Genomic DNA, 19,909 nt, shown 5'->3' on the forward strand with positions numbered 1-19,909 from the left:
TCCCCCGTTCTCACCATTCCCCAAAGGGGACTTTGTAAATGCTTTTCCACTCATTGATCAAATCACTCTGGGATTCATCAGGGCATCACCTGGACAAACCAGCAAAATCTCATGTCCTATACAAAGTTCCATGTACTTAAGGTGTTCAATCAACTATCTACATAAGTTATATTAGGAGATGCACTTCTACTCTGTTCTTGAGAGCGACTTCTAGTCTTGGACCAAAAGCTTTTGCTTTGGAGGCCATCTCCAGTAGAGTAAAGGGTAAGATACTACCCCTATTATGTAATTCAGTAAACTTGCCATTTGTAAGATTTGAGATGCCTTCCACACCGTGTCTTATATTCATTCGCGTTGTACTGTTAGCAAGCTGATTCTCATAAGTAGGGTTTATGGAAAGAGGAACTAGCAGCCACGCCATAAAAATCACCTGAAGTTTAGTATCCCAGGAAGAGTATCCACCTTCTCAGACCTTTTACTCGTTTGGGCTATGTGGGATCTTTAAAATCAGCTGTTCCAAATAAAATCAGAAGGAAAGATAGCCAGTAAGGACTGAGATGGTATAATCTAGGAATGCCTAGAGTGTATAATGACAGTGACTAAATGTACAAAATTAAAAATGTTTTTGCATGAAGAAGAACAAAGAAATATCAATACTGCAGGGTGTTAAAAATAGACAGTAATCAATATTTTAGAACTTTAACTTACGTGTGAGACTAAAGCAAAAATGTTTATTTGGAATGAAATTTATATTTTGACTAGTGCATTTCCTAATATAACTTATGTGAACAGCTTAATTGAACACCATAGTACTTGGAACCTTGAGTAGGGCATGAGATTTTGTATGTATGTCCAGAGCGATGCCCCAATAAATCCCAGAGTGATTTGAACAGTGAATAAAAAAGTATTTGCAATGTCCCCTTGGGGGAATGGTGAGAAAGGGGAAAAATTCAACTTCCCCAAGTTGGGAATTCTTGATATTCTCACAGTGGGGACAACCAAAGCAATAGGCTGAGCCCCCAATCTTGGGGTTTGTTCATATGAAACTTAACCCCACAAAGGATAGATCAAGCCTACCTAAAATTAGGCCTAAGAGTCACATCCAAGAGAACCTCTTCTGTTGCTCAGATATGGCCTCTCTCTCTCTCAGCCAACACAACAAGCAAACTCAATGCCCTCCCTCTCTCTACATGGGACATGCCTCCCAGGAGTGTGGACCTTCCTGGCAATGTGGGACAGAAATCCTAGAATGAGCTGGGACTCAAATTAGGGTATTGAGAAAACCTTCTCGACCAAAAGGGGGAAGAGTGATATGAGACAAAATAAAGTGTCAGTGGCTGAGAGATTCCAAACAGAGTCGAAAGGTTATCCTGGAGGTTATTCTTATGCATTAAATAGATATCACCTGTTTAGTTAAGGTGTAATGGAGAGGCTGGAGGGAAGTGCCTGAAAATGTAGAGCTGTGTTCCAACAGCCATGTTTCTTGAAGAAGATTGTATAATGATACAGCTTTTGCAATGTGACTGTGGTTGTGAAAACCTTGCGTCTGATGCCCCTTCTATCTACCTTATCAACAGATGAGTAAAAAATATGGAATAAAAATAAATAATAGGGGGAACAATTGTTAAAATTAATTTAGTAGATTGAAATGCTAGTGATCAATGAAGGGGAGGGGTAAGGGGTATGGTATGTATGAATATTTTTCTATTTTCTTTTCATTTCTTTTTCTGAATTGATGTGAATGTTCTAAGAAATGATTATGATGATGAATATACAACTATGTGATGATATTGAGTTACTGGTTATATAACAAGAATGGAATGATGATACAGTAAGAATGTTTGTGTTTGTATGTGGTTATGTTTCATAAATAAAAAAAAAATTCAGCTGTTCCTCTATATTCTATACATTTGACATTGCTGGGATGTTCCATTTGAAAGTAAGAGAAGATTGCCCAAGTCAATTACTTAGTGTCATCACTGCATGTTGCCGAAATGCAGATTTTCTGGTGCTGAGCCTTTCTGCCTTTTCCAGGCCCTGGTTGATGCTGTGTGGGTGGATAGGATCCCTTTAGAGGTCTCCAGGGTAAGCCAGCTGCTCAGGGCTCAGAGCCGCCCCGTGCAGACCCATGGAGATCGGTGGGTACACTTTGGGTGAGTGGGTGTGCTGGTCTCTGCCCAGGCTGTGCTTTGTGTCGGAGATGCAGGACTGGGGCTCTCGGTTACCAGGAGCCGCTCCCAGGACACCAGGTGACCGTCACCCTGGGCTGGCTCAGCATCACATCAGTTCACACTGACGATTTTATGTTACACTTTCACCTTAAGTACAGAAAAGGATGTTTACTAATCTATTGTTCTGGTTTGCTAGCTGCCAGAATGCAACACACCAGAGACGGATTGGCTTTTAATAAAAGGGGATTTATTTTGTTGGTTCTTCAGAGGAAAGGCAGCTAACTTTCCACTGAGGTTCTTTATTACATGGAAGGCACAGGATGGTCTCTGCTGGTCTTCTCTCCAGGCCCCTGGGTTCCAACAACTTTCCCCGGGGTGACTTCTTTCTGCATCTCCAAAGGCCTGGGCTGAGCTGCAAGTGCTGACATGAGGAATGCCGAGCTGCTTAGGCTGTGCTACTTGGCGCTCTCTCATTTAAGCACCAGCCAATTAAGTCAAACGTCACGCATTGCAGCAGACACGCCTCCTAGCCGACTGCAGATATAATTGGCAACAAATGAGGTTCACATACCATTGGCTTGTCTGCAGCAACAAGACTAGGTATGCTCACCTGGCCAAGTTGACAACTGAATCTAACTAACACATCTATGTTTGTAGATCATTTTAGCTGTATGCTCTGTTTAAGAAACAAAATACAAATTGAAAGAATTACTGTGTCCAGAGACTTCTACACAACAGTTTCATTGATCCTCGTCTTTATATGTTGTATAAGAATTGGAATATGTTTCCATATTCATAGGAACATTCTACATGAATTCAGCTCAGTGGCCTTGGCGAAACAAAAGAACGGTGGCTTTCTCTTTCAGCTTGGCCCATACTGCATGTCAACAACTTCGTTTGGTGTGGGCTGAAGAGAGCCATCTGCTGCGACCCTTCAGAAAACTGTACAGACTTAAGAGCTAGCAGAGTATTTAAAACCGTGTGCAATGTTAGCATGGGCCCTCTATGAGATTTTCAGGGTCCCTGGCTTCAGAAGCTTACCCCCAAGTAAGATGAGACTCTTCTTTTATAAACCCTTCATAGCGTTTTTATTTTCTTCTATTTCTAGCAGCTTTGTTTTAACTTTTGTTCTTTTTCACTTTATTTTGGTCCACATTAGTGTTACCAAAAAAAAAAAACCTTCAAAATTTAAATAACTACTTTTGAGTAAGCATTTCAGTTTCATTCCACTAAAAAAAAAAGGATCTTAAATAATTTTAATTTTATAATTTGAACAATTATTCCCAGAACCTTTTCAAGAAATCTGCACCATCTAACTTTAAAGCAATGCAGCTTCTTGGAACGCAGATCCTCATATCTACGAGATGTCTGTATAATAAAGCACGAAGGCTGCCAATCCTTTAACTTACCTTGGTGGCTTCACTCTGCTAGTATTTCGGGGTGCCCACTCTATGCAAAGAGTATGTTTGCTCATAGATGTTTTCTAGCCCTGCATTGCCCAATGCGATAACCGCTGGCCATATGGGGCTATTTAAATTAACTGAAAATAAATGCAATTAAGAATTCACTTCCTCACTTGTGCACTAGCCACATTTCAGGTGCTTAGGGGGCAGGTGAGGCTACTAGACCAGGAAGCACAGACAGGGAACATTTCCCTCAGTGCAGAAATGTCCACTTAGAGTGGACAGCTCTGGTCTAGAGTTGTTCACTTCCCTAAGCTTACATTTAAGAAATTTTGTGAGGGGTTCATGAGGAATGTTTGGGATTATATTCCTAGTATATGTACACTCAACACAGCACTTGTTCAAAAATGATTCAAGATATTAATCAGGCTTCGGGAAGTCACTCTTTAATGATAAATAATTGTGTGTTAACAAAGTAGCAACAGAACACGCCCTATTTCCAGTTCCTGCCCTGCATTTGCCACTACCCACTTCTGCCTTCCCTTTCACGTAATAAAGTCCTTATTTGTTGTCTTTCCTTGTTGAAACCCTTTCCGTCCTTCCAGACTCTATTGAAATTCCTTCTTATATCTTGACACCTTCTACCTATTCCCCTTCTTTCCCCTGCAATCCATCTTCAGAGTTTAATAGGAACTCTGAGGGTTTATCTGGATCCCTTAGCACACGCCGTTACCTCATGCTTGTTACTGTGCCTCATCAACCCCACACATTTGGAAGTTCCTTTCCTGTCAAGTATGCAGCTCTCTGTACACATGATATGTGGCTAGCACTCACCATGGAATCTTTTTTGGTGCGTGCAGTAGACATTTATGGAAGGCATAAGCACTAGGAATATAAGGATAAAGGTTGTGGTGGATTACTATTTACATAGACAGGGTAAGGGGTCCTGAGAGGAGTTCAAGTGTCAATCCTTGTAAGTTCTTTTACTTTCGCATTTGTTCTGTGAAGCTATCATTGACCACAGCACAGTGCAACTAATATCAAGTTCAGGTTCAGATCATTTGACCAAGCTTGACTGTTTTTTTTTTCTTTAAAACTTATACTTCTCCCCCGAAACAAGCTAAAAAAAAAAAAAAAGGCAGGAAATTACTTGCCTGCTGATACAATATAAATTTGCACTGTATGCAAAGGGGCATGTGATCTTATCAGGGCGGCTTTTAGTTTTTATATTAAACCCAAAAAAGATACGTCCACCAAGATAGACATTTCGTTTATTTCCTTGCAAATGTAGGGAAAGAGAAAATTTGTAGGAGTCCCCGGGGACCTTTGGTCTGTGAGTTGAGATGCTGTGCCTGGTGTGTTGCTTGCTGCAGGAGTCCCTCCCGGGGTGCTGAGGGTGATGGGGCATTGTCCCAGGCTCTGTTAGATGTGGCCGCAGAGGCTTCCTGAGCTGAGGTCGCCCAGGTCGTTTCTGCAGCACAGCTCCCGCCTGCATTGTCTGACCCTGCGATGGCTGTGGTTCTCCTCTGGGAAATAAAACCACAGCTACTCGAGGTCAGCCAGGCACCCACGCGATAGTTCCAGAACACTGTCAAATAACATTAAAAAGGAAAACCTTTTCATCATTAACTAAGAAAATATTTTTCTTAAAATGAAGCTTTTTCATTTTTAAATAATCATACATCAGATTAGATGCCTGCTCACGCTGATTCTTTCACTCGTCGTCCATTTGCTGTCACTTTGCGTGAGTTTTTCTTTCGTTATTATCATAATAGAACAACCTCGCACTGGCTTTTTGTTTTCAAGTCATAATCTAGACTTCGGTAAATAATGCACTATATTCAACTATGTTGGGAGCAGTAATAGCCACTGTTTTGTTGTTGTACTTTCAGAGAAAACACCATTCCTTTGCTCAGCCCTCCTGCCCCTCCCTCCATAACCATAGTACTTATGGTTTCTATAGCACAACATTTACAGTGTGCTTTCTCTGCATAGCTTCAGTGCTTACAGTAAAATATGTACAGTAGACTATTCGCATCCCCACTTTAGGAATGAGGAAACAGATTCAGAGTGGTTACATGGTGTTTTGGTTTGCTAAAGCTGCCAGAATGCAATATACCAGAAATGGGTTGGTTTCTACAAAGGGGATTTATTAGGTTACAAATTTACCATTCTAGGTCCATGAAAATGTCCAAATTAAAGGTACCGACAAAAAGATACCGTTATTCAAGAAAGACCGATTGAGTTCGGGTTTCTCTGTTACAGGTCAAGGCATAGGCGACGTCTGCTGGCCCTCTCTCCTGGCTTCTGGTTTCAAACAGCTCTCTCAGCTCCTGTCTCCAATGGCTTTCTCTCTCAGCATCTGTGGATCCTCACTTAGCTTCTCTCGGGCAAACTCCAGATTTCATCTTGTAGCTTAGTATCTTCAAATGTCTGTGTCCTGGTTTCATCTTTCTGCTCTATGTCAGCTCTGAGCTCTCTCTCCATGAGCTGTTTTAAGGACTCTAGTAAACTAATTAAGAACCACCTTGAATGCACAGAGCCACGTCTCCACAAAGATAATCTAATAAAAATATCCCACCCTGTTTTTTGGGGGGGTCATGTCTCCAGAATAAGTCTGCACCCAGATTGGATTGAAAGAGCATGGCTTTTCGAGGGTACATAGCAGTTTCCAATCCAGCCCACATGTGTTAGCCAAATAGAAGAGAGACAGTCCTCCTGCCCCCAGCAGCACACATATATGCAAGCTCGCACATATATGCAAATATCTTCTCCCAGTCTATCCCTTGTATGTAATGTCTTTTTTCATAAAGGAAGTTTTAATTGTGATGTAGTCATTTATAAAACTTGGATGGTTTATTCTGTTGTTAGCTTGTTTAAGAAGTCTTTCCTACCTCAAGATTATAAAGGGACTTCCCAGTGATTTCTGCCAGTCAATTTAGAGTTTTAATTTTCAAGTTTAGGCCTTTGTTCCATATTGGATTTATTTGGGAACCTGGTGTGAGGTAGGAATCTAATTTTCTTTTCCCTCTATTGGGAAGTCAGTCAGATAGTTTCTTACCCTGTTGGTTTATGGTACTTCTGTTATATTCTATCCCATATATGTAGAGCTATCTATCTCATTCTTCTCTTCCATTGATTAATTCATCTATTCAGTGCCAATATCACAGGGGTTAATCAGCATCCCTTTGTAGTATGATTGATAGTTGGTAGGGTGATTCCCCTATCTTTGTGGTTTTGTTTTTGGTTCTCAGTTTATTTTCAGAATTATCCTAATTGTGCCATTTTTCTTGCATATTGAATTTTAAAATTTGGCCTTCCAAGTAACAAAAAAAAACGCTCTTGGGCTATGTATTGGGATTGCAACTGAGAGATTAAGGTTGAAATGATTGGCATTAAAGTCCCCTTGGGGAACTGGCAAGAAAGGAAGAAATATTCAACTTCTCTATCACAAGCAGTGGGGACAACGAATTCAATAGGCAAAGCCCTTGATCTTGGGGTTTGACCCTCTGAAACTTATTCCTGGAAAGGAGAAGCTAAGCCTACTTATAATTATGCCTAAGAGTCACCCTCAGAGAACCTCTTTTGTTGCTCAGATGTGGCCTCTCTCTGTAAGACCACAGCTAGTCATTGCCAAGCTCTTTACCCTGACAGAATCCCAAGCTGCTTTAAAATGTGTTTTTATTACTATAGTTTTCCATGCTGCACAGTTTTCCTGTGGTCTAGAACTTAAATACTGGACGTTTCAACAAATGAAAAAAAAAATGAAGGTGTTTTAATGGAGAGAATCATTTTATTCATAAATGAGGTGACTCATTACTATATAAATGCCCATCATTTCTTTAAAAAAAAATTTTTTTTTATTGTGAAAAAACCCAATAAATTTCAAAGCACACTGCAACAATTAGTTGCAGAACAGATTTCAGAATTTGGGATGGGCTACAGGTCCACAAAAACAAACAAACAAACAAAAAAAGTAGGTTTTTATTTCTAGCTGCTCCCAGACAATGGAGACTAAAAGAAAAATCAATATAATGATTCGGCAATCATACTCATCTGTTAAACCCTATCTTCTCTGTATAATTCCCCTGCCCTCAGGAAATAAACTCACTGCCCTCCCCACTATGTGAGACATGACTCTCAGGGGTATAAATCTTCCTGGCAATAATGTAGGGCAGGACTCCAGAGATGAGTCGGGATACAGCATCATGGGGCTGAGAAAACCTTCATGGCCAAAAGGGGGAAGAGAGGAATGAGACAAAATAAAGTCTCAGTAGCTTCGAGATTTCAAACAGAGTCTAGAGGTTATCCTGGAGGTTATTCTTATGCACTATATAGATATCCCTTTTAAGTATATAGTGTGTTAGAGTGGCTAGAGGGAAGCACTTAAAACTGTTGAACTCTGTTCTAGTAGCCTTGATTCTTAAAGACAATTGTATAGCCATATAGCTTTTACAATGTGACCATGTGATTGTGCTTGAATGGTGCTAACAAATGTTAGAAGCTCAGCTGGTTCCATCCCCCTATCCCATTTTATCAACAGCCCTTTCCAACATGGAAAACCTAGAATGGGTATAACCCAAATAACCCTAAAGATTGGAAGAAAGATCAAAGGAGAAGGGGGAGTTATATAGAGAAGATAGGTTTTAACAGATGAGTATGATTGCTGAATCATTATATTGATTTTTCTTTTAGTCTCCATTGTCTGGGAGCAGCTAGAAGTAGAAACCTACATTTTTGTTGTTTTTTTGTGGACCTGTAGCCCATATCAAATTCTGAAATCTGTTCTGCAACTGATTGTTGCAGTGTGCTTTGAAATTTATTGGGATTTTTTTTGTATAAATGTTATTTTTCACAATAAAAAATTTTTTTTAAGAAATGATGGGCATTTTTATACAGTAATGAGTCATTTGTGAATAAAATGATTCTCTCCATTAAAACACCTTCATTTTTTTTTTCATTTGTTGAAACGTCCAGTATTTAAGTTCTAGACCACAGGAAAACTGTGCAGCATGGAAAACTATAGTAATAAAAACACATTTTAAAGCAGCTTGGGATTCTGTCAGGGTTAAGAGGTTGGCAATGACTAGCTGTTATTTTCCCTGTTGGAAAACACTTCTTTCTGTGTTTATTGGCAGAGATGCATCTAATTGTTGGTATGTCCATTGCCAAGCACAGTCCTTGAGGCAGACCAGAAGAGAGTTCAGGCTTGGTTGACATTCATTTTTTCAGCCCTTATTTCAGCAGTTGTTGACAAAAGAGTAGATCCAAGGACTGCATACACCTATATATTTTTCTACCTGCAGTAAAATCTTGTCAAATGCTTTGCTTGAATTAGGGATACTTTTCATATATGGTATATCCCTTTTGTAATGAACCACTCTTAGTTCTTAAGATCACTTCTCATATTTTAGCAGCAATTTGTGTCCATGTTTTCCATCTAGCATTATAGAAAGCATTTCCCCCACCTCCTTATTTGTCCATATCTAGACTTCTCTCATTTTTTCCCATTCTCCATGATTTCTCATAATTGCTAAAGTGATAGTAGATTCACCTCTGGTTTCCCACAAATGTGTTTGATGACATCAGCATTTTTATTCATTAAAGTCTCAACCCATTTCCGCTCCCCCCAAAGTACATACCTGTTCTTCATTATTGCCACTGTCTCTATCTTATAACTAGTGTTCAGACCCAACTTAAAAACCAGCACCAAGTATTTAGTTAGGAGACTCTTGTTCTGACATGAAAAAGTGTAGAATAAGCTACATAAAGAAATGTGTTTTTTTGCTTAGAACTCTCCATGTGTGCTCTCAGCTTGTCCTTTAAAATGAGGCATTCCCAAACACCAATCTGCCTACTGGCATTGTTCTGTGATGAAATTGTCACCCATATGCAGTGAAATGTGTAAATAAGGCCAGTGTTACGAGTTTTTAATAAAGCTACATGAGGACTGTCATTTATTCTAATGTTAAAGCCTTCCCTCTCTTTTTTTTTTTTTGGTTTTAACCTGTCAGTTATAGTGTAATATAGTGAAGATATATGGCAGAGTGTTTTTTTTTTTAATATACTTAATGGCAAAATTGTAATCAACGTTTGACCAAACAAGCAGCTTCTCAATTGGCTACCCCACCTGAGGCTTCTTACTTGCCAGCTGGCCTCTGATCTGAAAATCTCAGTAATAGAAGGGTTGATAGAAGGAGAAGAGGGTGTTGGTTATGCCTGTCATGGTGCTGAGGGGGACATAGGGGATTTTAAAACAATTACAGAAAACATGCATTCTTTCATTTAATTCTTTAACCAGTTCAAAGTTCATGGTTTTATTATCCTTTGTGTTTCTTCAGCTTCCAATTGTGGAAAAGATAAGGACCATTGCTCAGTCTGTCTATGGAGCCAAGGATATAGAACTCTCACCTGAGGCACAATCCAAAATAGATCGCTACACTCAACAGGTAATGAATGAATGAATGAATGAACCTTTAGGAAAAAATCCACCTTCGGTTTGTAAAATATGCACCTTGACTTGAGGAATGGCATGTATATCACCAGCTGAACTTGGTTTAGTCTTTTTTCTGTCCTCAAAGATTGAGGAAATATCTTAGGATTGTGTCATAACTATATTTAGAACGTTAGGATAAAGGTTTAAACCCTCTGAAGGATGCACCGTGGACTTTTGGGCTTATAAGAATGTCTGATACTGGGGTACACAGGCTTCAGAGCAATGTGGTGTGTGATCTTTAGTGCCTCCCAACAGGGAAAGACTGAAACTGTCCTTAAGTGTAGGCTGTGGCGTCATCGCAAACCTCTCCTACCTTAAAAATGCTAGCATAGTGCCAAGTTGGGCCTCAGCATATAAAGATGGGCTGCTTGGTGAGTGGCTGAGGTTCTTCACCCAGATTGAAGACCCCTAAGTATGATTGAGCTATTAATTTTTTTAGTTCTCCAATGCTTTAATCCTGTTTGCAAATCACAAGTTGGCATTTTGTTAAATACTACCGTAGCCAACCAGATTGTCATCCCAGGGTTGGTGAGACCATCAGTAATTTGATTTTTTTCTTAGACTTGTCCATGTGTGCTCTCAGCTTGTCCTTTAAAATGAGGCATTCCCAAATACTGCTCTGCCTCCTGGCACTGTTCTGTGATGAAATTGTCACCCATATGCAGGGAAATGTGTCAGTAAGGCCTGTGTCATGAGTTTTTAATAAAGCTATATGAGGACTGTCACTTATTCTAATATTAAGCCTTCCCTCTTTTTTTTTTTTTTTTGAGGTTTTAACCTATCAGTTACAGTGTAGTACAGTGAAGGTATATGGCAGAGTGGCTTTTTAAATATCCCTAATGGCAAAATTTTAAATCAGCAAACCCATTATCAGTTCATGGAAATTATTTCAGTATTTATTTATGAAGTCCCATTTCATAAATGTGCAGTGCAATCATGATTGTCTCTGAGAAGAATTCTTATCCACATTTAAGAGAAGGGATGTCACAAAGACAGTGCCCCACCTCTTAGTTGATAATACTTTATGTTCTTCCAAATTGTTTTAAGTTGAATCCTAAGATACTCTACAAGGTTTACCTCTGAAAATTACATTCCTTTTATCTCTGTCTGCCTACCAAGGGAATATTCCTTAGTAGCTATGTGTCAAATATGTGGTCATAATTAACGAGCAGAAAGTCCCTAAAGGAGAACTATGTACGATTTAATCAGAGCCAGGCTCGGGGGACACTGTCCTTTTTGTGCTGGCCACGCGTGACTTCCTGCCCTTTTACCCCTCGGACTCGGGGTCAGGCTGAGCCTTTGGTCCTTAAAAATCAGAGGCTTACAGAGTGACCTCATCTTAGTCACTGTAATGTAATCACAGATCAAATAGCGCTGAGTCATAAACGCCACAAAGGACTCTTTTCTTCCTGACCAACTCCACGAAAGTTCGAATGAGCAATGTGGCCGAAACCTCGTTCCAGATTCTTTCTCCAGATTACCTCTCAGCGTCCCAGATATTAATAGCCTTGGAAAATGGTTTCCCAGCTGCAGCCGTGGCTTCTGCCCTGTCTATTAAAGAGCTACCCTTTTCCCCAAACATGTGCATATTGGCGCCTTCTCTTAAGGAGACTCTCCCAGATTATCAGTGGACACCCTCAGCCTGCTCTGTCGTGTTTATGGACATGAGTCTTGCCCTCCTCACTTATCCAGTGAACAGGCAGTAAGATACCCCTGCATGCCTGGGTCTGGGCCCACATCCTGCTGCTGCAGGGGTGCTATAACATGCAAGGTCAACAAGGACAGCAGCCTAACATTTGCATTCAGTGACCGCCTCTCCTTTCCTCTCCTACAGGGTTTTGGAAATTTGCCCATCTGCATGGCAAAGACCCACCTTTCTCTGTCTCATGAACCTGACAAGAAGGGTGTGCCACGGGGCTTCATTTTGCCCATCAGTGATGTCCGGGCCAGCATAGGTGCTGGGTTCATTTACCCTCTGGTCGGAACGGTAAGTGAGGAACATTCTCCAAAAACCTTCCATGTCTGGGTTGTCGTGACACCTGAAATCCTTATGCTCTTCAAACTTTTCGTAAGTCAAAATATTAGGGAGTGTTCTAGTTTGTAAGCTGTTGGAATGTGATATACTTGAAACAGAATAGCTTTTAAAAAGGGGAATTTATTAAGTTCCAAGTTTGAAGTCCTAAGGCTGTGAAAATATCTAAATTAAGGCATTCAGAGAAAGATACCCAGGCTCAAGAAGGCCAATTATGTTCAGGGTTTCTCTCTCAGCTGGGAAGACGCGTGGCAATATCTGCCGGCTTTCTCTCCAGGAATCTTCAACAGCTTCCCCAGGGCTCTGCTCTGTTGGCTCCATCAGTTCTGGTTGCTCTCAAGCTTTTTCCAAAATGGTTCCCACTTAAAGGGCTCCAGTAAACAAACCCACCTTGAATGGGTGGAGATGCATCTCCATGGAAACCACCTAATCAAAAGTTACCATTCACAATTGAGTGGGTCACATCTCCATGGAAACAATTAAAAAGCTCCCACCAGGCAATATCGAATGAGGATTGATGGGCATGGCTTTTCTGGGGTACATAATAGATTCAAACGGGCACGGGGGTAATTAACCATCTCTGCCATTTTTCTAAGCACCCTCTCCCCCCTGCACACACAAAACCCATTCCCCTTGTGATCTGGGGTCTGGTTTTAGATCATGTGTTCAGGGACCCTAATGCCATAAAACTGATTTCCCTCATAGAACATGGAAGAGATGAACTTGGGAAATTCAGACTGTCATTTAAATGCTAGAATGACTGAGTGCCAGGCTTGTCAACCCTTTCACACCATGCCACTGAAAATGATAATATTGGGGCAGGCCATGGTGGCTCAGCAGGCAGAAGTCTCGCCTGCCATGCTGAAGACCTGGGTTCGATTCGCCCGAGACCCAGGTTCGATTCGCCGGAGACCCAGGTTCGATTCCCGGTGCCTGCCCATAATATTGTACAACATGGGGGTAAATGGAGAAGGCAAGTTAGGCTGGACAGGACCAGCCCAGCCACCCAAAAGGCTGGGGAATCTGTGTTTCACCTTGGGGACTGTCTATCTCAGCACATCAGGGATAACCCCCGATTTAGTGCATTGGTAGATCCTTAAGTTCTTATTTGGGACATTGTCATGATGGGACTATTTTGCCATAGGATGTTTATGCAATTTCGGGTTGTCTGTGAGGGGAATGGAGAAGAGCAGAGAAAGGAAAGCAAAACAACAAGACATTTTTGAATAAAACATGGCTCTATCATTAGGCAATTGAACAATAGAATGAGTAAAGAGTTCAGAATTCTTGCCTTGCAATTTACACGTTTGATCTAATATTGGGCAGAATGGTTTCAACACACAGTTTTTGGATTCTTACAGCATGTGTGGCATGGGGATTCTAAGAGTGAGAACTGGACGTGGGTTTGAGCAGTCCAGCTGCATCTGGAGAGGGCTCATGGCATCCCTAACAACCTCCCAGCACAGGGAACAGCTGGGGGTGGGGAGGGGGGCGAATCCAGAATGCTTCATACCAGGTGCAACCTCCAATCTAGGAAAGCAGAGAGCACCATCTCAAAGGCACAGAAGCGCATGGGGTACCCTTCCCAGGGTAGTCTGGTGTGCCTGGAGTCAGGTGAGGGCAGTGAGGCTGAGAAACAGGATTGGGGCAGCAGGCAGGGCCAAACTGGTAAGGATTTCAAATGCCATCCAAAGGAAGTTGGATTTTATCCCATAAGCACTGGGGAGTCGCTATAGGGTGTGCTTTTTATAAGAAGAAGAAGAATGTGGTCTGACATGTAATTTAGAAATATAACTCTGCCAGCAATGTGGAGAATGTTTAGAGGGGGAAAAAAAAACAGACCCAAGGACAGCAATTAAATCAGCTTTGGAGGTGAGGCTATAGAAGATCAAGGTCAGCACAGGGTCCACAGAGGTAGACTTGGAAAGCAGAGGCAGATTTGACGTATATCTGAAAGGTCACCTGCACGTGGGGATCTGGGAACGGCTCCCAGGTTGGTGTCTGTGGATGATGCTGCATCGGTCACGTAACGACACAGGAAGGAGGCGGTTTGGCAGGACCAGATGTGAGTCTGGCTCAGACACAGAATATGAAGAGTTGACAGGACCCTTAGCGTAGCTGTGAATCCATCAGAAATACAGACACAACCCTCGGAAGGGAGAACAGGAGGGCAGTGCTCAGCGGATAGGTGCCGGCGGTCGTCGTTCAGGGAGGGAGACGAGGATAAGCAGGTGGGAGACGAGAAGAAGGAAAGGGCGACACCCTGAAAAATCAGTCCTGGAGCAGACTGTGGGCGCTTTCCAAGGGGTGTGGAAGGAGCGGTCAGAGGCCCGGGAAGGAGACTCAAGGTTGGGAGAAGGGATAGCAGCAACGCTGATAGTATAAGGAGAAGGGTTCAGATAAAATGGTTACTGAATGATGTTTAGAAGAAGCAAAACTACAGGTAAAAACTGTGACTGGTGCTTACCAGGGCTTGGGCCCCGGGAAGGGGATTGAGGGGGATGGAAGTACCCCCCAACTTTGTGCTGGTGCTTACTGACTCTGTAGCTTTTTCAAAACTCTTAGAATGGGATGCCTGAAGAGGCAAGTTTTATTGTATAAAATGTAATTATACATCAGTAAACAGAAGTGAGTACTGAGACAAGCTTGCTTTATGTTTCTGGGAATGGCCCCAGTGCCCACGGAATCCTCGACTTCCTTGGCTCAGGCCCTTTCTTAGGAATAAGACTAGAGTGGACCATGCAGGGCTGAACCCCAGACCCAGGGGAGACAACGCCAGTCAGGGGGCGGGGGGCACACACACAGAACAGGAAATGGGGCCATAGTCGAGGAAACATTGAGCCTCCTTCATAATTTGTCCTGTCATGCCCTGTACCAATTCCAAATCCCTCAGTCGTTCACCCAGCAAATTCATTCATTCAGGCAGGCGGCATGCTGCAAGCACCCTGCCGGGTCCTCTGGGAAGCCCCAAAATAGACTTTTCACTCTTGCAGGCGGCTTCCAGCTAGTGGAGGTTGATAGCCAGAAGTGAGCAAAGAAAATGGTTTGGGTGTAAAATGTTGAATTTTATCAATACCTTAATTAGTTTCTGAGCATTTAACCATCATTAAAGTCATCCTATAGTTTAAAGCCTCTGGAGCCACTAGATGAACCCAGGCCAGGCTACCACCCCCTCATCCACTGCCATGGAAGAGCCAGAAGCAGTTCTGGAAGCCCAGTCCCTCCATCCTTCCTGCCGGCACTCTTCATTAAGACGAGCTGCCTGATGGTCCCGAAGGGCTCTTGGCAGCTGTCATCACCTCTCCCGGCCATGGCCAAGTTCACCCTGCAGCCTCACGGGGAGTGGGGAGGGGCAGTGAGCCTTGGTGCACTGGGGCAAAACCCCCCTGGGACAATTGAAGGCCAGGAACAGGGAAGGAAGCAGAGTCTGACTAAAGGAGTTCCTGGAGGTCAGGAAACCATGGCTCAGAGCCACAGCCTTTGAGGTCTGCTTTCCATGACAGAGCAGGAAGCCGCGTGCGCACCAGGACATAGGCTCCCGGAGACGAGGGGCTCCTAATAAGGGCTGGGTTTGTACTCACCCAACCCCATTCTGGGCCCACCATAGAGGGCTGTTATGCACCGAAGGTTGGTCAGCATGTGTGGTCAGAGCCTGGTGATTTCCTGCTGATGTGGCCTAGGAGAGGCAAGCGGGGCCCCTGGGAGACCGACTCCGGCAGAAGAGAAGATTCTAGCCTCTGCTGGAATCCGAAATACATACCCAGCTCTCCACGCCAGGAAAGAGATCTAAACTGAGACCTTAGAGTCAGAAAGGGTCTCAGTTCTTCTGCCATGTTCACTCACTCATTCATTCATTCATTCATGAATACTTTTTACCACAAGCAAGATGCATTAAGCCTTATGGAGATAAACAAGACTCATTATTCCTCCCCTTACATGCTTTTTAACAAGGGAGAAGTCATTTTAGTGTGTCCTCAAGAGAGACAGAGAGCACCCCTCCCCAGTAACTACCCAGTAGGTGTGAACATAGGGAATTCCAACACAGTTCACTTCTCTAACACGGCTGGCTATGAGATCACATGATGAGATGTTGCTGAGTGCAGCTCTTTTCTCTTCCCCGTTTAGCAAGCTACTTCTTTACTTTTACCCCTGTCTTCCATGTATTTATTTCATCATGTTCTATTTAATTGACATTGGTCAGTACAGTAAAATAATAACAGTTGATAGCATTAACTTGTGTGATAGGTTCACCCATACGTTTCAGAGTGTTTATAGCAGCTCCCAGTAAACAGATTGCGTCACTTACGGATGTTAAAGTCCAGCTCTACTGTTCTTCCATGCCTTTGCAGGGTCTTCTATCTTGTTTTGTTTTTGTTTTTGTTTGGGAGAGACGGTGCATGGTCCAAGAACTGAACCCGGGTCTCCTGCCTGAAAGGCGAGCATTCTACCCTTGAACCACCCATGCACCCTATCTTGTTTTAAGGTAGCTAATTTTACCTTCCTAAAATAACTTTCTTCCTTCTTAGTAAACATCATATTGTACTCGTGGCTCTTTTTTAAGTGACAGCATGCTTGTGTATACTTCCCAGCATATTATCCAAGGCCACGAAATAATGTAAGATTCTTAACCAGCAGAAAAAACAGAACCTTTTTATAAGAAATAGTTTATCAAAAAATGTATTTGATACAAAGAGAAAGAGCAAATTGTTTTTAAGATTTTTCAGGTCTTTATTGTATAGATTACCATGTTGTGTTTCCAAAATTCCTTCAAAGCTTATGGTTTGTGATGTTTAGTAAACCTAGCAGTGGATGAAACTTCTCAAAAACAATCTCCTGCCCCAAAAAGAATTTAGATTCAGGTGGTCTTTGTCTTGTAGTCACTTTGTTTTGATGTTGCCTCTAAGTTTCTATAATTTACAAGGACTGTTTAATCATTTGGCATAAATCTCATGAAATAAAAATGTAATGTATAATCAAAGCACATGAAATGATATTATTAAGAAGTAAATTACCTTCCGTATGGGAAAAACACGAGAAAGACACCAAAATCTTAGCACTGGCCATTGACATGAGTGGGGTTTTTTTCTTCTCTACTTTTCTGAAAGTTTCAAATCACTATCCTGAGCATATGTTACTTCTATGATACGGAAACACAACAAACCAGGAGATAAATTAAAAAGTACTTGGGGAAAAATGTATAATGAGAGCCAAACAGTTGCAAGAGATTTAGAGAAGGTTCACACCGCCTATGGGATCTGGCTCATGTCACCACTTTGTCCCTCCTGGCCATCATTTTCAAACACCTGGAAAGTTGGGCTGCTGAAGACGAGCTAGAATGTTCCTATAAAAAATGCACTCTTGAGTTTCACTTGTCTGGTTCTCTTTAATGTTTGCTAGCCCCAATTCTGCTAAGGAAATGCAAGGGAAATGGTCCCTGGGATGTTCTCACTTCCTGCTTTTGGAGAATGAGGAACTCCTTTCTTCTCACAGGGCTTTCTGAAACAGGGATGCATTTTCAAAATAATTGGCATGGAGAGCCAATTGTTCCAATTTTTTCAACCAACTGAAATTGAATTCCTAGCTATTTTTTTGGTCTGTTTGATTGTTTTCCTTTGATCTTAAATTGAGACAGTGGCAGAGGGCCTTGAGGAACTTCAAATTAAAAGTCTTTATTCTTTTTTTTTTTTTTAACCTCTTTATTTTTTAACCGGAGCAATTGTAGATTTACAGAAACATCACGCTGGAGGTAAAGAGTTCCCATATACCTACCTCTCACCGTTTCCCTATTAACATTTTTTATTGCTATGGTAACTTTATTATAATTCACAAAACAATATTATTATAATTATGCTATTAAATTTAGCACATGTCTACATTGGGCTCCACAATTCTGCATGGGTGTGTGTGTGTGTGCTCACTTACATGCTATCTAAAGTTTCCTTTTTTTCGCTTTTGAAATACACAGTTCCATGGTGTTAATTATATATGCATTTGTATGGGGATGCATATATGGGATGGATATATGCCTCCATCCCCATCATCTATTGCCAGAACTTTTCCATCTCCTCAGACAGAATCTCCACACCAATTAAACATTAGCTCCCCATTCACCTTCCCCCACTTAGCTCTGCTAACCTGCATTCTAGTTTCTGATAAAGGTCTTCATTCTTGACAAACGTGGGCCATAAAATGATGATTTGATGAGCTTTGTATCCTGGTGGCTCTTTATGACATGAAGCTGGGCTAGAACCTTGGGTTTTAGTTGGTCTCACAACTCACCCGAGGGATTGACTTCTCCCCCAGCATGTATGTGGCTGTCAGGACCCCCTTGTAGAGCATCTGTTGGGGGAAGGCTGATTGCTGGACCTGCAAGGCACAGACCACCAGCATTCAAGTGACCCAGAGCCTGTCCGCTGGTGAAATTTTCTCTACACTGCTTCTTCCCTCTCTCTTCCCTGGGTCCCTGTGCCATGTCTATAGCAGGTGAGCTCTGCATACATATAAATACATTTTTTCTCAGATTGTAATTGGTCTGGACTGGACCCATTACACTGGAAGTCTTTCTGGGGAAAGGGGACCAAACAGATCATTAGTGGATCAGGCAGTGCATCTAACAACTGCTGGAGTGGCCTTTATCCCACCCCCTGTCACCCCGACCCAGCCACATGGCTAATCCAGGTGCACCACTGACCTCATCCCTCAGCCTGGCTTGGGAAAGCAGGAAGCTGCTGGAGCATGTTGGAGAAGTCGGGGATGTCATCCAGGGCTCACACAGGGTGGGGCGGGATTGCATAGGGCTGGGGGGCAGCCGGGCCCCACCCAGCCCTCACTGCCCTTCTGTTCTTTCTCGTGTTTCAGTTTAATGCACCTTGTTTTCTGATCTACTCCCTCTACTGTAAGAGTATGCACTGAATGCTTCGTTTCCTGCTGGATCCCATCCAGGTCAATGATGCTGTTATTTTCACTCTCGCTGAGGATGCTTCTCTCTCTGCACCAGCCCTACTTAGGGATTCAGCGTTATAAACTTGCCTCATTAATCCATGAAGGTAGATTGATTCAGCACTGGCAAATTCAAAGCATGTGCGTTTCTCCTCACATTTGCCCGAGATGTATGGCCAGTTGCATAGAGAAGAAAATGAACATTTATTCCCCGAGCTCCTTTTAAATGAGATGTACGAGCCAAAATATAGCAAAGAGAACCCAGAATGCCCATTGGAAGCTCAGTCGCGGGCAGATCTCTCAAGAAATCCCCTACCCTTCCCTCACTACCTACCTTCCCTTCCTTCTCACCCCTACCCCACAAAGCAGCAAAGAAAGAAGTCCCCGCCAATGGCTCTCCTCTCTCCTGTGCTCCCCTGGCTGTCCCCAAGTTAACCCAAACACCTCACATCCCTCCGACCGGTTGCAGATCACCCTGCCTGTCAGCGCCCTCCCCCACCGCCCGCGGGTTGAGTCCCCGAGTCCTTACTCCATTCCTGGGGAGCTGGTGGGTGTCCTCTTCCTGACCCAGCCAGCTTCCACCCCTTTCCCTTATCCTACGTCAGAATTTCCTGCTTTCTCCCTGTCATTCCATTTCCCTGTCACAGACATCCTCTGGGACATCCGGACCCAGGCTGCTTTGTAAGGAAAGCTACGTGTGAATGTGTCCAGGAGGAGGGTCGTTCGTAGCCTCCCGTTGGTATGTTTAGGGGAAAGGAAAGTGACCACATCATTCCCAGTTCCCAAAACCATTTATCACGCTGACGAAAGAAAAGCAGCTTTGTGACTCATGGGAATGGCCTTCCCCTACCAGTCACAGAAGGCTATC

General features: G+C 42.7%; 1 protein-coding gene across 3 annotated transcripts in view; it reads left to right on the forward strand.

The window, feature by feature from the left end:
- Positions 1 to 19,909, forward strand: part of MTHFD1L (methylenetetrahydrofolate dehydrogenase (NADP+ dependent) 1 like) — a 226,996-nt gene that overhangs the window by 164,968 nt on the left and 42,119 nt on the right. For all 3 annotated transcript variants that reach the window (XM_077149268.1, XM_077149267.1, XM_077149269.1), the window contains exons 25-26: positions 9,916 to 10,023; positions 11,905 to 12,057. In XM_077149268.1, the coding sequence (XP_077005383.1) occupies positions 9,916 to 10,023; positions 11,905 to 12,057 (261 nt within the window). The remainder of the gene's footprint in view (positions 1 to 9,915; positions 10,024 to 11,904; positions 12,058 to 19,909) is intronic.

Source organism: Tamandua tetradactyla, chromosome 2, assembly GCF_023851605.1.
Source record: "Tamandua tetradactyla isolate mTamTet1 chromosome 2, mTamTet1.pri, whole genome shotgun sequence".
Classification (NCBI taxonomy): Eukaryota; Metazoa; Chordata; class Mammalia; order Pilosa; family Myrmecophagidae; genus Tamandua; species Tamandua tetradactyla.